This window comes from Mobula birostris, chromosome 20 (assembly GCF_030028105.1).
Source record: "Mobula birostris isolate sMobBir1 chromosome 20, sMobBir1.hap1, whole genome shotgun sequence".
NCBI classification, from domain to species: Eukaryota; Metazoa; Chordata; class Chondrichthyes; order Myliobatiformes; family Myliobatidae; genus Mobula; species Mobula birostris.
In genome coordinates, this window is record NC_092389.1 from 16,230,361 (window position 1) to 16,247,304 (window position 16,944).

Sequence of the window (16,944 nt, forward strand, 5' to 3'; positions counted from 1 at the left end):
TAGTTATCTGTCTGTCTGAATCAGGCTTTAAAAATGTGCAACTTCCCCGTTAGTCTGGTATAAGGAGCATGTTTAATAAAGCACATTACATCCTGGCCAATACAGGCTGCTCCCAGAAAATGAATAGAACAATACAGGACAAGCAACAATAACAATACAACAGTAACAAAACAAAACAACAGCAAAACAAGCCCCCTTTCTCCCTCCCATCCACCCACTCCCACACACTGGCCTCCAATCCCAGGACAGGCCACCTCCAGGCCTCCGGCCTCCAGACTCTAGCCCAGACTTGTAGACTCACAGACACCGGCCCTCCAACTTCCAGACACACTGACCCAGAGGCCATCAGGCTTTGACTTCCAGACCTGCCAACTTCAACCTTCGACCTTCAGTATCGACCCTAGGACTCGGCAAAAATGGGGCTTGTTTTGCTGTTGTTTTGTTTTGTTACTGTTGTATTGCTATTGTTGCTTGTCCTGTATTGTTCTATTGATGGGCATGCTATGCTGGCATCGGAATGTGTGGCAACACTTGTGGACTACCCCCAGCACATACTTAGGTTGTGTTCGTATGTTTTGAAACACATATAATAAAATTGACTCTGACTTCTGGATGTCTATTCATTTTCTGGGAGCAGCCTGTATTGACCAGGATGTAATATTGCCCATCACGAAGGCCGTAAAGTTTTCTGCTTCTTATTCAATAAAAGAACCAACCAGTCCCCCTCTATCACCACCCTCCTCCACCTGGCAGAACTGGTCCTCACCCTCAACAATTTCTCCTTCATCTCCTTCCACTTTCTCCAGTCATGAGGTGTAGCCATGGGCATCCTCAAGGGGCCCAGCTCTGCCTGCCTTTCCATTGGCTATATAGAACAGTCCATCTTCTGATCCTTTCCCAGCAACACTCCCCAACTCTTCCTCCACTACATTAATGACTGCATTGGTGCTGCTTCATTCAGTCATGCCTGAGCTTGTTAATTTCATTAACTTTGCCTTCAACTTCCACCCTGCCCTTAAATTCACTTGGTCCATTTCTGACACCTCCCTCCCCTTTCTCAATCTCACTCCCTCCATCTCTGGAGGCAAACTGTTGACTGACATCTTTTATAAACCTACTGATTCTCACGGTTATCTTGACTATACCTCTTCCCTCCCTGTCCCGTGCAAAAATGCTATTCCCTTTTCTCAGTTCCTTCATCTGCACCACATTTCTTCCCAGGATGAGGCTTTCCTTTCCAAGACATCAGAAATGTCCTCCTCCTTCAAAGAACAAGTTTTCCTCCTTCCACCAACCATTGATGCTGCTCTCATTAACATTTCCTCCACTTTCAGGACATCTGCATTCACCCCATCTTCCCGCCGCCTTAACAGTGATAGAGGTCTTCTTGTTCTCACCTACCACCCCATGAGCCTCCGCATCCAACACATCATCCTCCACAAATTCCAGCATCTCCAAAGGGATCCAACTAGCAAACACATCTTTACCTCCCCCCATCAGTCTTTGCTTTCCATAGGATCGCTCCCTCCATGATTCCCTCATTCATTCATCCCTCCTCACTAATCTCCCTCCTGGCACTTATCCCTACAAGTAGCCTAAGTGATACATCTGCCTATTCACCTCCTCCCTCACCTCCATTCAGGGCCCCGAGCAGTCTTTCCAGGTGAGGCAACACTTCACCTGCTGAGGTCATCTATTGTATCTGGTGCTCCGACATGGCCTCCTCAACATTGGTGAGACCCGTCGTAAGTTGGGGGACTGCTTCGTCAAGCATCTCTGCTCTATTCCCATTGGCCAAGCATCTTAATTCTGATTCCCATTCCCATTCTGACAAGTAAGTCCATGGCCACCTCTTGTGCCAAGATGAGGCCACCCTCAGGGTGGAGGAGCAACATCTTATATTCCATGTGGGTAGCCTCCAACATGATGGCATGAAAATAAATTTCCCTCCCCCTCCCTTTTTCTTCTATTCCCCACTCTGGCCTCTTACCTCTTCTCACCTGCTTATCACCTCCCCCAGTTCCCCTCCTCCTTCCCTTTTTCCTATGGTCCACTCTCCTCTCCTATCAGATTCCTTCCTCTCCAGCCCTTTACCTTTTCTAGTCACCTGGTTTCACCTATCACCTTCAAGCTCTCCTCCTTCTCCTCTCTCAACCTTTTTAATCTGGTGTCTACCCTGTCCCTTTCCAGTCCTGAGGAAGGGTCGCAGCCCAAAACATCAACTGTTTTTTCATTTCCAAAGATGCTGCCTGATCTGCTGAGTTTCTCCAGCATTTTGTATGTATTGCTTAAAATCAATAACCAATCTTTACTCATCCCCAGAAAGTAAAGGTAGTCTTCCCTTCTACAATTGCTAATAATTTGACAACTATCAATTTAATTTATACTTAGATTCTTCTGGTCCAATAGAAATACTCTTAGTCTCTCTTTTATAAACCTCCATGTTGTTATTCTGGTGAATTTAATATGATCTGACAGCAATGGGTGCTGGCTTCCAGTAAAGTCGCTGGATATTGGCCATCAAGAAAACTCTAAACGTCCTAAATCCAAAGCCTATATCAGTTGTATCCTGGATGGAGATTAGAACAGACTTCAAGCTAAGTACCTTTTTGTTGTAGAAATCTCAGAACCGTGTAATGACCCATCAACTTCTCAGGTTGACAAGTAACAGTGATCCTTGAGTGGATTCCAAAAAAACAAAGTCAGAGTATCTTTATATAAAAGGAAAAATGACAAAATATGGTTTACAAAACTGCTCTCAAACCATTGTAAATGTTGGCTTTGACTTTTTTTCCTTTAAACCTATTATGTGACTGGATTAACGGGATTAATTTCAAGATGGATTTGGCATGGTCAACTGGCAGTGCAACAAAATGCAATGGAAAGAAACATATTTCATATTGCAGATCTGTGCAATGTGGAATACTGTGCAGGTTTGGTTTTGAACTTATTATATATGCTTCTGCCTATCAGTGTCTTCACAAGGCTAACATGCCATGAAATTGCATCTTGCTGACATGTGTTGTGTCCAAAGTCAACTACTCTGACATAGTTGTTAAAAACTGTGTAGAACTCATCTGTTGTCCCTGAAATAGATTCTAGTGTTCCTACACTACCAGGATAGTTCATCTTTGTGTATTTGCCACACTTCTTACTGAGTATATGCAACTGATACAGAGCTCCAAGTCACCTTGTCCCATGGATCAGTGAGAATCTACTTGGGATACTGCAAATCTGTGAGCCGTAAGCACCATTAAAAAGAAATTTCAATCCCCCTATCGAGGCTAACTTGACTGATTCTCGTCAGAACATCTATAAACGTCATGCTTTTATATTCAGAATTCTCTGAACCTTTTCTAGAGGCATTTCAAACCTTCATTCGTAACAAGTCACGGAACTGGTTCCACTAAAAGTTTATGTAACTTTAGTAATCATAAAAAGTGTAATTAATTGGTCCCAGAATACAAGTTAGAAATTATTTAGTTAATTATGTATCCTTCTAACATCTTTGGCTAAGTTGCTTATTTGCAGATAATGATAATTAGATTTGTGGATGGTTCAGCAGAAAAAAATAAATTCATGTTACCATGGAATGATACCTATCTGAGGAAAGGTTAAGCCAGTGATTCCAAAGGGGGTGGTTACATGTCCTAAGGGGGCGTGAGGTGAAATAGAAGTTGTTGGGGGACGTTCAAGATTCTTGGGGGGGGGGGGTAATTGGCACTCTAACTTGAGGCGTGAGACCTGATCAACCATGTCAACTCGCTGCCGTTGTCAACATCCGATGGGTGTTCCCAGTTTGTGTTTTTTTTAATTTAATTTAGCCATATTAATGATGGATAACGACATAGGTCGCGATCTCTAGGAGTCTGAAGATGGCGAAGCCTTGAATTCTAATCCTGCTAAGGAACAGAAACTACAGAAATTGCATCAATACAACGTTCCATACCTGGAGTATGATTTTATTCCGTTCCTGTCAGATCAGCGATGCCCCGTGTGTCTTATTTGTAATACTGTACTGTCTAATGAAGCTATGAAACAATCAAGATTGCAGGAACACTTCTGTAAAAGACACCCTGAAAAGGCTACTTACAGCATTACTCAATTCCAGAAGATGAAAAAAGCATTTGAAAAGTATTGCACACCTGAGTCATTTGCCAAGAAGGCTAAAATGACCTTGATCGTGGTCTCATTGCTTCTTATAACATTTCCAAAATGATAGCAAAGTGTGGAAAATCTCATACAATTGGTGAAAGATTGGTAACGCCTGCTGTATCAGAAGTGCTCACCACTGTTCTCAAAATTTATTTTAAAATCAATTCCTCTGAGTAATAACTCAGTAGCTCGTCGTATTGACGAAATGAGTGAAGACATTGAGTATCAACTATGCACAGAGCTACAGAAAACAGAATTTGGGATATAATTGAATGAGTCAACTGTGTGAGACAATGAGGCATTGCTATTGCTCTATGTACTGTTTATCAAAAATGGAAACGTTTATGAAGAGATTCTCTTTCGTAGAAAGTTAAAAACAAATATCAACAGAGAATCAATCTATGCCAAGCTCAAAATGTGCAGTGCCTACAAAAAGTATTCACCCCCCCCTTTTGAAGTTTTCATGTTTTATGGGTTTACAACATTGAATCACAGTGGATTTAATTTAGCTTTTTTGACACTGATCAACAGAAAAAGACTCTTGCATGTCAAAGTGATAACAGATCACTACAATGTGATTTAAATTAATTACAAATACAAAACATGAAATAATTGATTGCATAAGTATTCACTCCCCTTTAATATGACACACCAAATCATCACTGGTGCAGCCAATTGGTTTTAGAAGTCACATAATTAGTTAAATGAAGATTATCATGTGCAGTCAGGGTGTTTCAATTGACTGTAGTAAAAATACACCTGTATCTGGAAGGTCCAACTGCTGATGAGTCAGTATCCTGGCAAAAACTACACCATGAAGACAAAAGAACACTCCAAGCAACTCCACGAAAAGGTTATTGAAAAGCACGTCAGGAGATGGATACAAGAAAATTTCCAAGTCACTGAATATCCCTTGGAGTACAGTTAGGTCAATTATCAAGACATAGAAAGAATATGGCACAGCTGTGAATCTGCCTAGAGCAGGCCATCCTCAAAAACTGAGTGACCGTGCAAGTAGGGGACTAGTGAGGGAGGCCACCAAGAGACTTATGACAACTCTGGAGGAGTTACGAGCTTCAGTGGCTGAGATGGGAGAGACTATGAATACAACAACTGTTGCCCGGGTGCTTCACCAGTTCCAGCTTTATGGGAGAGTGGCAAAGAGAAAGCCACTGTAGAAAAAAACTCACATGAAATCTCAGCTAGAGTTTGCCAGAAGGTACGTGGGAGACTCTGAAGTCAGCTGCAAGATGGTCTTTTTCTGTTGATCAGTGTCAAAAAAAGCCAAATTAAATCCACTGTGATTCAATGCTGTAAAACAATAAAACATGAAAACTTCCGGGGGGGGGGGGTGGAATAATACTTTTAATAGACATTGTATATTGAGGATTAGGAACATATTGAGTATTCCGATTAGGAACATGATTTCTTGTGCAACAGATGGAGCATGACAGGTCGCCATGCTGGTTTAGTGGCATTTATGAAAAAAGAAATTCACAATCTGTTTGCAATCCATTGTGTAATTCATCATTAATACCTCACAGCCAAAAACCTCAGCCAGTGACTCTTTTCAAGCATGACTCTTGTAATATTTGCTATCAACAAATTTAAAGCACATCCATTAAAAAGCAGAATATTTCATCAGTTATGCCAAGATAACAATGAAGAGTTTGAACACTTGCTTTTTCACACTTCAACAAGTGCGTTAGCTGTCAAAAGGCTCCTGCTTAAAATATTTCTTTGATCTTTTTGACACTGTGGTTGAATTTTTGCTCAACATCGACAAGAGCTAGGGAAACATGATTGAACTTCTATGTGGAGATGTGGCATACCTAGCCAATCTGTATGACAAAGTGAACATTCTAAATATGAAATTGCAGGGTGAGAATTTCAATTTAATCCAGGCAAAAAGTGCAACGTCCATTTTCATCAGAAAATTGGAAATATATAAGCAAAATATTTGGAGAAGAATGTTCTCACAGTTTCCCTGCATGGAAAGTATGGCACTCTCTTTCACAGATGGTGATTTGCAAGAGTGCTGCTTAAACCTGTAGTCACTGAAGAAGGATTTTCAGAATTGATTCAAGGATTTGTACAATCTGGAAATTCCAGACTGGGTAAGTAACCCATTTCTTTACAAGATGGAAGAACAGGAAGAGAGCTTGCAAGAAGAAATTATTGAAACTTAGAATGATGAAGAACCAAAATGCTTTTCAAAATTGTCGGCTTTTGTGGTATGTGGCTATACTGTCATATGAAGTTCCCCGGTCTTTGGAGAAGAACCAAACTGCTCCTCATTATGTTACCTTGCTCCTACCTTGTTGAAAGAGGCTTCAGTGCAGTGAACCACATACTCACAAAAAACAGAAACTGCTTGGACGTTGTTACACGGGGGGACTTAAGGTTTTTGCTGTCACAACTTGAACTGATATTTCAACTTTTGTTAAAAGCCATCAAGCTTAAGAATCACATTTATATCGAAGCTGCTGTACAGCAGAATAAAACAGAATAATTTTTCTCATGTTAGTATATGGTAGACATGTTTTTACACTATGGGGGTGCCAGAAAGCATATTGTGCCTAAGAGGAGCGTTGGCAAGTATGAAGGTGCTTTAGAGGGGCGTTGAGTTAAAAAAGGTTGGGAAACACTGGCTTAAGCGATAATATTTTGCAGGCCAAGATCATAACATATATATCACTGCTTTTTCTGCAATTTGTGATGCAACTCGTCTAGAAAATAAGGTAAGTGCAATAATCATGAGATTATTTCATCCTTGCATATTTGTTGAAACTCTCTTTCAGAAACAAAATTTCCATATTTCCAGATTTAAGAAATTGCAAATGCAAAACAGCTCACTTCAAACTCAGGATTCAGATTTCAAATCACAACACAGGTTGTTAATCAAACACCGTGGCTGCAAATAAACAATTTCAATCTATTAACTTGATTATCATTTAGGTAGATTGAAACTTGTGATCTATTTCCATTTAAAATTCCATTTGCACTGTTCTTTAATTTTCATGAGATTTTCATTAAACTGTTTGATTTGAACTAAATTGCCAAAGCTTGACAAATGAATTGTCTTTTCTTAATTCTTATCTCCTCCAATTGAATTTTGCACTTTCATCAACCAATGACTTAATTTGGTGCTTAGTGATCTGGGCAACTTATTCATTACAAACAAACTTGTAAAAAGTGACTTTTCTGTATCATTCTATAGTGTGGAAAAGTAACTAGGAGTATTCTAAGCAAAGAAAATGTATCTACCTAACTATACATTCAGTGGCCACTGAATACAAGTACCCTTTTCACCTGCGTGTTAATGCAAATATCTAATCAGCAAATTTAGAGAATTGTATCTGGAACCTTAGTCAGTATGTAGTATTCAGAAGAAGTCTGAGATACCAGTAAATTCATCAATTGGTATCTGTACTTCCTGATATGGCATTACTATAGTTGGTTATCTGTCATCACTGAGCACTGTGGCAGAAAGTCAATAGTACTCAATGTATCTGGGCGAGATTGTCAATTCATAGATTAGCATTTATAATGGTAGATATTGGAAATTCAACGATGTTGCAGGATATAATGTGGATAGGCAGAGCGATTGAAAACCACCAACCTTCCCCTCTCCTCAGATGCCAGCTCATCACCTTGCGCTGAACTCAAATGGAAGCTGGAATGTCTAGGTCTTTTGGGTTGGCAGACAGCCGCTTGTCCTGGCAATCCAGCCAGCATTAACAGTGGTTCTGCTGGACAACTGAATGATGGGAGGCCTCCAGCTTAGTGAGACACAGTCTCTGGTTCAGTTTAGCACTGAGAAATGGTTGTGTTGATGCTGAGTTATCTGAGCAGTGCAGCCAAGTGTTAACACAGACTGATAAATGGAGCATATAATTATCATATTATTAACATCTTTAAATCTGTGTTAATGCTGCCAAGCTTTCTTGCACCTTGGGCTGGGTTCCCCTCATCCTGAAGCAACTAAAAACTAAGCCTGACTCACTACAGCAGGACTAAATTAACACAAACCACTGAGTCCAAGGCACTCTTAGTTCTGCAGAACAAATTAAAAGAAAAGGAAGGTGTTATGTTTGTTTTTAATAAAGACAAACTTGGTGTGGGTAAACATTTTATTACTGAACCATTGTCTAACGTTGAGCGCGTGCGACCAGTTCACCATCGAAGCTTCCAGTTCCGGGTGAACCGCCAGCGTTGCCCACTGTGAAATGAGAACTGAAGTTCTTCATTATGCACACACATAATAACACAGAAGGAAACTGAGTGCCTGTGGATTACTAGAAACCATGCGTGAAACTGGACCAATGAAAGGCAAATGGTCTCTGCTCAGGACTGGTTTGTGGGAAGCAGTAGGTGACAGCAAAAGCCAGAGAATGGGTTAGGATCTCTTTCTCTCCACATCTGCCTCAAGCCCAGTCCCCTTAGCTGTGAAAAAAACCTGACTGTGTTTCAGGCTATTGATGGGATCGTCCCTACTAAAGGCAGACTTGATTTGATAAGGGTAATGAAGAAAGAGTTCAACACCAGATAGTTGGGTGAGTTCCCAAATGTCAATGAAGATTTTGACTGAAGGTACAACTAAGTCCTTCATGGGTAAATATTTGGTGTCATTTAGGAGGGGTATAACCCTCTCATCCCATAAAAGAATCCCAAATTCTTTCACTGTCACTCTCCAAAGCCTCTGAATCACTGTCCTCCAAATCTATATTTTTTTTTTCCCTCAGTCTTTCAGGATTGAAGAAGAATCGATTCCATTCCAGTTCAATGGTTTCTGAGGAGATTGATTGGTTCTATACAAGATCCATGAACCTTCCCAAAGGTGGAGTAGATTATGTTTGATGGGTTGGATGGTAGGCAGTGTAAGGACATAGTGCACCCCTTCTGCTGTACGTGCATGGTCTCCATATTCACTCGTCCTGGAGACTTCAGCTGCTCAATGCCTTTCCATTTCTTACCCACTCTGACTGGTCACAGGTCTGAAGTGGTTACTCTTTCTAAAGGATATTTTTGGAGGATGTCCTTGTGCAGCAGATTCTCTGTTCTCCTGGAAGCCTCTTGCAGTGATGGTGCTTGGTTAAAATGCTTGCTTTGGGAGTCTGGTGTCAGACATACATGGAACATTGCAACACATGAACGTGCTCTTTGGCGCACAGTGTTATGCCAAAATAATTAAACTAATGTTCTCTACTTACACTAATCCCTTCTCTCTATATCCCTCCATTCTCTGCATATTCACAAGCCCATGTAACAGCCTCTTAAGTGACTCTATCATATGTCATTACCACTGCCCCTGGCAGCAGATTCCTGGTGCCCACTACCCTTTATATATAAATAACTCACTCTTCACATCTCCTTTGAACTTCCCTCCTCTCATTTTAAATTCATGTCATCAAGTATTAAACATTTCAATCCTGGGAAAAGAAGAGATTTGTGTATTCTATCTATTTCTCTTGTAATTTTATAAATTTCGAGCAGGTCTCCCCTCAGCCTCTGCCACTGCAGAAAAAGCAACCCTAGTTTGTCTAACTTCTGCCTGCCTTCTAATCTAGGTAGCATCCCAATAAACTATTCTGCACCCTCTACAAACTCTCGACATTCTTCCTATTAATGGGGTGATGAGAAATGAATGCAGCTGTGGCCTAAACAGTGTTTTATAAAGCTGCAACATAACTTGCTGCCTCTTGAACTTGATGCCTCGAATAATAAAGATAAGCATGCCGTTTGCCTTCTTCATCAACCTGTTGACTTTCAAGGAGCTATGGGCTTGGACCCCTATATCTTTCTGTACATCAATGCTGTTAACGGACCTGCACTCCCTTTACATTTGATATCCCAAAGGTCAACACCTCAGACTTGCTCAGATTAAGCTGCAGCTACCATTTATCTTTCTTTATCTACAATCAATATCTCACAATCTATAATGATCTATCGATCTAGTGATCTTGCAATCCCTCGACCACACGGGCAAGGTAACCCACCCATCAGAACTGTTTGAGCATGATCAAAGCTTTGATGGTGGGATGATAGTCTGGGAGATGTCATCCAATGTCAGTGTCAAGGCATGTAGATTTCAGGATATTGCAGAGACAGTTGGTGGCACTTTTCCAATGCTTTGAGGAGCTCAGTGTTGGTTGGAAATTCAGTATGCAGGAAGGTGAAGGTGATGTGTTCTGAGATACATGAGCTTGGTGCCCAACTTGAAACTTTGGTTATCAAACACACTTAATCTCAGTCCATGGAAAGCTGAGAGGGCACACTGGAAGTTCTTGAGATTTCCCAATGCCTGCTTTCTCTTAGAGGTAACTCCTGAAATATGGAAAGTGGTTCACATATTCCAGGATCTCACTGTGAATCGTTATCATCAGGGCCCAGTATTATGCAGCAGAGGAACATTGTCTTCCTGATGCTCATACAGTATATGGATGAGATTGAGATGAAGAAAAATATTTCTAGCAAGTAGATGATGAATATGTGGAATTCATTGCCACAGACAATGAATTGGGTATATTTAAGGCAGAGGTTAATAGGTTCTTGATTAATCAGACGTCAAAGGGAGAAAGCAGGAGAATGGGGTTGAGAGGGATAATAAATCAGCCATGATGGAATGGTGGAGCAGTCTTGATGGGCTGAATGGCTTAATTCTGCTCTTATGTCTTATGGTCTTATGGAATGAGTGCATCCAGTGCCCTCGTGCTGTAAAGTTATTCTCAAAAATAGTTATGAGGCAGGTGTTTATGTATTAAATAAAACAGAATCAGGTTTGTATGCAAAGATCAATTTTGCTCTGGTCGTCTTGTAATATTGATTCCCCATCCTCAGTCTTGCCACCTGCTAGATCTTTAAAATGTCACAGGCGATTTGACTAATCCACTGTCATAATATGCTGGAGAGTTCTCTCTGCTCCCAGGCTGCTATAGGGAACTGCTAAATAGCGGATCAGTGTTTCTCTCTAGTGGTTTTAGACGAGAGTGCTGTGGAGCAAGTTGAAAATATGATACATTGAACAATTGTCATACCTTCCTAGTGGGCAATACAGAATTATATTTGCCCAAGGTTAAAAACAGACATAGCTTCTGGGCTGAAATAAAATGTGTAGGAAAGCTAAACTAATAACAACAAATGCTGAAAGACAAGATTAAGGTATCTTACCGGAGCAACCTTGTCAAGTTACCTCGCCAAAACTTGACTTCTCTTTTTACCAATGTAAAGTGTTAACTCATACCTTTGTCAAACCCCAAAGATACTGAATGGTTATTGGTGTTTCTAAAACTTAATTCTTGTTTTCCATTTTTTTAATAGCAGTAGGCCAGCATTTATGTTTTTATTTGTATTTCTAATATTATCTTGCAAAAGTGTTTAGCCTTCATAATGAGCACAATAGGGTCGATAACTGGTTTCTTTTTTCATCAAAAGCTAGAGATGAAGGCTAAGAATTGCAAAGGAGATTTGCAGACAGATTTCTTTTCACAGAATGATTAATATGGAGAACATATTACCTGAGGAATGAGGGGGAATTAATATTTTTACTTAGGGACTTATTTTGGCAAAGCATGGAAGGATGTAGGCCTAGTACAAGCAGAATAGTGTAGATGGGCAGAAAGATCGGAGTGAATATGGTGCTCTAGAAGTCTGTGACTCTTATGAGATGAAATTCATTAACTAAAATTTGTAATGAGGCAGCTGAACATGATTTTGACCAGTTTTTGCACTGGGTATGGGTAATGGAATTGTGTTTTCAACAAATAATATATTGTGCAGCAGATATACTTTTTAAAATCTGTCCCTATGTAGTTATGAATAATACTCTGCAAAGAGATCAAATGTTAATCCCTTTCCTTCAATAGTTAAGGCTAATCAAAACCCAAGAGCAATGATTAGTTATAGTTAGCACTAATTAAATGCTTTCTCTTTTTGGTCAGGTTTTCCAATCTCACAGGTCCAGCAGCCCGGTGAATCTCAGGATCTCCAGCCCCAAGGCATTCTCTACCTCCAAAAGAAGAAGAGACACTCCCGTCAGGACCCTTATGCTTATTTTTCTGCCATGAAGGAAGAGTTTCACAAGTACAGACACCAGCCTGAGGATGAAGTGGCCATTCTGGGGAAGGTGGATCATGAAGAACACCAAGGGCAGACAACCCTGCTTAAGTAATAGTTATTAGTTTAACAAAATATTTGACAAGATTTGTGAATCAATGTACAAAATGTGTTTCTCTGGTCAGAGAAGTTAAGTACAGACCCCGTGGTAGAAGTTAGCCTTATGGAAACAGCAGCATTATAGTGCTATTTTCTTAGCTACCTATGCCACAGTTCAAAGTTTCAGCACCATATTCATATATATATACCTATCCCTTCAAAGGTCTATGTAAAGGGTGGCAATATTTTTATTTACCAACCTACTTAGTTTAAGTGCTTGAAGAAATTGCTGTGAAGAAACATGTAGTTTGTAATAATTTTATGACAAGAATATAAATACACATCTAAATGGAGAACATTTATCTGCCCACCAATATCCCATCCCCTCCAAGATGACTTCATAGTATCAGTGTAACAAGTCAGTCATTGATGGCATGATGTCATAAAGTCAATCATTGATGTGAAATGGTATGTATGTTTCTCCAGATCTTGCTGCTTTACGATGTCATAGTTTCTAATAGATGCATATGTTCCATCTCAATCCATCACTTAAGATGGCATCGTTCAGGTGCTGAACTTATGTACAGCACATCCAAACAGTAAAGTTACTTCAGCAAGGAAAATCTATGATGGAAATTTAATGCTGAATGGTACAAGCCTGCTGTCACTTGTTAATATTCTGGTAATACTATTGGAAGGCCCTAATATTCATTTCATGAAGGTATATTTTAAAAATGCAGAGGACATCAAAAAAGTTAAAGGCTGCATAAGGTGGCTTTTTTTAAGTTTTAAGGTTTTCTCTTTAGCTCAACATCACAATCTTCATAATTGTATATTCAGTGAGTGAGACAAACTGGATTTAAGAAGTATATAACAATTATGAGAAATTCACCTGTCAATGCTATAGAACTGCATTCTACTAAATGCACATAAGCAAGAGAAGGAAATAATGTATTCACCTTGCTCAAGATTATTTTAAAACTGTTGCAACACTGATAGGATTGACAATCATTGTCTTTAATTCTTCCTTTGAGTTTTCAAATTGAAAGCCTGCATTTAGTCGTGAATTAACCCATTATGTTTTCAATGCTGAAATCAGTATCTTTAACATGATGTTTGAGGGTTCGCCAGGTGTTCGTTGCCCACGTCAAATAATCATCAGTGGATTAATTCATTCCTTCAACTCCTCCTGTACTTCCAATGTCCTGTAACAATTTTTACATTATAAAAATGGCAATAAAGCAGGTTTCTACCCATGAAGTTCAACGCTGTTACTGGGACAGAAAATTCCTTCATTAATCCTGTGACCTATATTGCTATATATGGAGATCACTCTTGGCATTCTTTGGTATGATGTCCAACTACAAAGAACTGGTAACAAATGTGATTACTTACGTTCAGTTTTTATTAAATCAGCTAACATCCTGTTGTTATCAGTGCCTGTTTATATGAGAACCATAATCTAATTGTGTGTTTGGATTACCTGGCTTTTAAGAGGATCAAGTGGATTTTGTATCAAGAAAGTTGATTGAAAATTCCAAAATCAAAATTGTCAGGGTGAACCTCTGAATATTGCAGATTCAAAACTAATTAAATATTACATTTTTGATAACCAGTGGATATTGCAAAAGTAATCTTACCCTAGTATTCTGATATGAATTAAACTGTCAATAGAATATTCTCATTGTCACAATAAATCTGGCATTTAATAAACTAGCAATCAAAAAGTAAATTTTCAGATTTAGCTTTTTTTTAGGAAAAGCGAAGAGAGGAGGAGTGATTGATATGAAATAATATTGCAACAGCTAGAATTGATTTCTTCCATTCTTTCTATCAGATTCTATTAATGTGCAAGACTTATTAACAGTACACTGGACTAGTTCCCCCATTCCCCCCCCCCCCATGGCTGCAACCTGTCCTTCTTTGTAATTCGATTTTTTTTCTTTCCAGATTGCAGTATTTCTTTGTGTGGACAAACTGTGCAGTAAACCAATAAAATGTGAAATCATTTAGGTGAAATCCAGAAACAACAGTCAATAATTGACAGAAGAAAAAAAATAATCCTACCTGCAATTTAATATATCAAAACCCTTACATTGGCCAATAAAATGCTGCTCGGGTGTTCAATATAATAATTCTCTGTTAACAATTGAGTTCAAATCTTACAAAAACACATTAATAATGGAAAAACTGTCCTAATAATTCTGCAGGAAGCATTGGCATCCATTCATATGACCATAAATTGAAAGTTTATGAGTTTATTGAATTGGGCCATGATGTCAAAGGTCTGCTGGAATGCAATGTCTCAGGTGGGATATCCATTAATCAGCCTGCAATGATTTATATTTGTGTGGAGTATGACTTCCATCTTCCCATTGGTTCACACTGCCATTGCACTAAAAATATTTTAATCTAAGATTTCTTTAACATCAATGTGTATGGTATGAGTGAAATACTTGTTAATGAATGCTGGCTTGTGAGATTATCCCACATATGACATTCTGCAGTATTTTTTTAAGAAATCATTGAATAATTTTAACTAAGCAACAAGAGCTTTCTCTCTTAACTTTCAGATGTAACAAATGTGAAAGTTAAGGGCAAATGTACTTGAATAATGACATCCTCCTCTGAATTTAAATTCTTTTTGGCTTGCTATGAAAACATTTTTAAGAAAAAAAATGTTTATTCAGAAAAAGTACTGAAGTTATAAATATGAGAGATATATTTATAGTTCTATGTAATTAATGTGACATCTGCCTCAAAAAATATTGGATAGTAACATTATCCCTTTGTAGCAGAAATCTTTATGTACAGAGACATTTTTACAGTTGCTTTATTAATGATGCATGCAGCTTGAAAGTCAAATATACAGTGCTTTGAAGAAATGTAGAGGAAAATGAAAGTGAAATTAGTCAGGAAAATATATAAAGAAACTAAACAGTAGGATATTAAAGTAGTTGTTTAGCGGAGCAAATCTGCTGCATGGTAGAGCTTTGGGATGTATTTGTTGATGTGAGATGTAGGGAATGAAATTTGGGGAATTTTTTTTCAAAGTAGCTTGGCATTTCTCATTCAACATGCCAATGGCATGTTTGCATAAATGGGGGAGTTCTGAAAAGAAAAAAATATTTATCATGTACACGTACTGAGTAAAGTTGTAGTGATAAGCACTGCTCATACCTGGATCAGATTAACTCTCAGCTTTATGCATCCTCTTCTGATAATGTCATCCTTAAAGCCTTGGTATCATTATGTGTTATACCATTTCAAAGTCAACAAATCAGTCTAATCAAAGTCATTAACAAGGTTAAGGGATTCAGTAAAGTAGCTGTGGGGAAATTACTTCCTTGCATGGGAATATTAGAATTATAGATCATTTTGGATTGAAAGAACAATGCACTTTCCCTTACAAAGAGCAGTAGAAATATGGAACTCACTTCCAAAGAGGTTGTAGATGGTCAATTGGAATTTCCTTTTACCCAAGTTTGTTCTTATCTTATTAACATAAGTTTTTTTGCTCATAAGGAAAGAGCAGCCCTGGGTAAAATGAAGTGAGATAGGTCTAACTGAACAGTCAGTAGGCTACAGGAGCTAGATAGCTTATACCTGTTCCCCTATTAATGTCAGATGACTCTGATGATATTTTGATATCTGATATTAAAGTGTGTCGGTCTGTGCTGTTCCTTTGGATTCATCAGCTGCGTGGAGAGGGGAGCCTGCTGCATGGGTGACAGCTTGCTCTCCATGTCCTACTGCCCTGGCTTGCCTCCTTTTCATCATTTACACAGGACATCGTGTATTATCGGACAGAATAGGCTTTATCTCATCAGATTCGCACAATGACTTGTTAGACAGTTACAAGGCTATAGAATGCTACATATAAAGGCAACAGAATAGGATGGGCTAATACAAAACTGATAAGTTGGTTTATTGTAGAGGCACAGCAATAAAACTGTTCTGTACACCATCCATACAGATTATTTCATCACATCAATACATCAAGGTCGCACAGAGGAAAAGCAATAACAGGATACAGAATAAAGTGTTACAATTACAGAGAAAGTGCCAGCACGGGCAGACAAAATGCAAGGCCATGACTCGGTCGAGGTCAAGTGTCAACCTTATCAAGAGGACCATTCAATAGTCTTGCAATAGTGGGATAGAAGCTGCCCTTGAGCCTGGTGGTGCATACTTTCAGGTTTTTCTGTCTCCTGCCCAGAAGAGAGAACGTCCAAGGTGCAAAGGGTCCTTAATGTTGGCTATTAGGTTGTTATGCATGTTATGTTAAATAATAACATTCCCAGAATAAAATGAGGAGTTAATAGTAATACCTGAGAAATATGAAAAGTAGCGTGGATAATGAGAAATTCAAATAGTGTTGGTGTGACAGCACTGGTTATGAGTTCTGTGCATTAAGCGATCCCACCATTGTTTTCACAGGAAGGATTTTTCCAAAAACAAATTGAACACTAAATTCACCTCTTTTAATCACTGCTTCAGTCAATTCTGTCTCCAGCCAAATGGTTCCTTTTCCTAGCATCTCTTCTCCTGTCCATTTTCATGGGCTTTTCTTTTGCTAATTTCAGAACTCCAATTTTCCTATGATAAATGGTTCCATCAGACTTTCCTCCTTTC

At 39.0% G+C, this 16,944-nt stretch overlaps 1 protein-coding gene across 2 annotated transcripts in view; it reads left to right on the top strand.

The window, feature by feature from the left end:
* The window catches only part of igsf9bb (immunoglobulin superfamily, member 9Bb), a 749,555-nt gene extending 735,974 nt beyond the window's left edge, over window positions 1–13,581 (top strand). Inside the window, exon 20 of one of the 2 annotated variants that reach the window (XM_072238319.1) lies at window positions 12,096–13,581. In XM_072238319.1, the coding sequence (XP_072094420.1) occupies window positions 12,096–12,325 (230 nt within the window). In that variant the 3' untranslated portion in view covers window positions 12,326–13,581. The remainder of the gene's footprint in view (window positions 1–12,095) is intronic. The other variant, XM_072238320.1, reaches the window with a different exon arrangement.
* The last annotated feature ends 3,363 nt before the right edge of the window (window positions 13,582–16,944 follow it).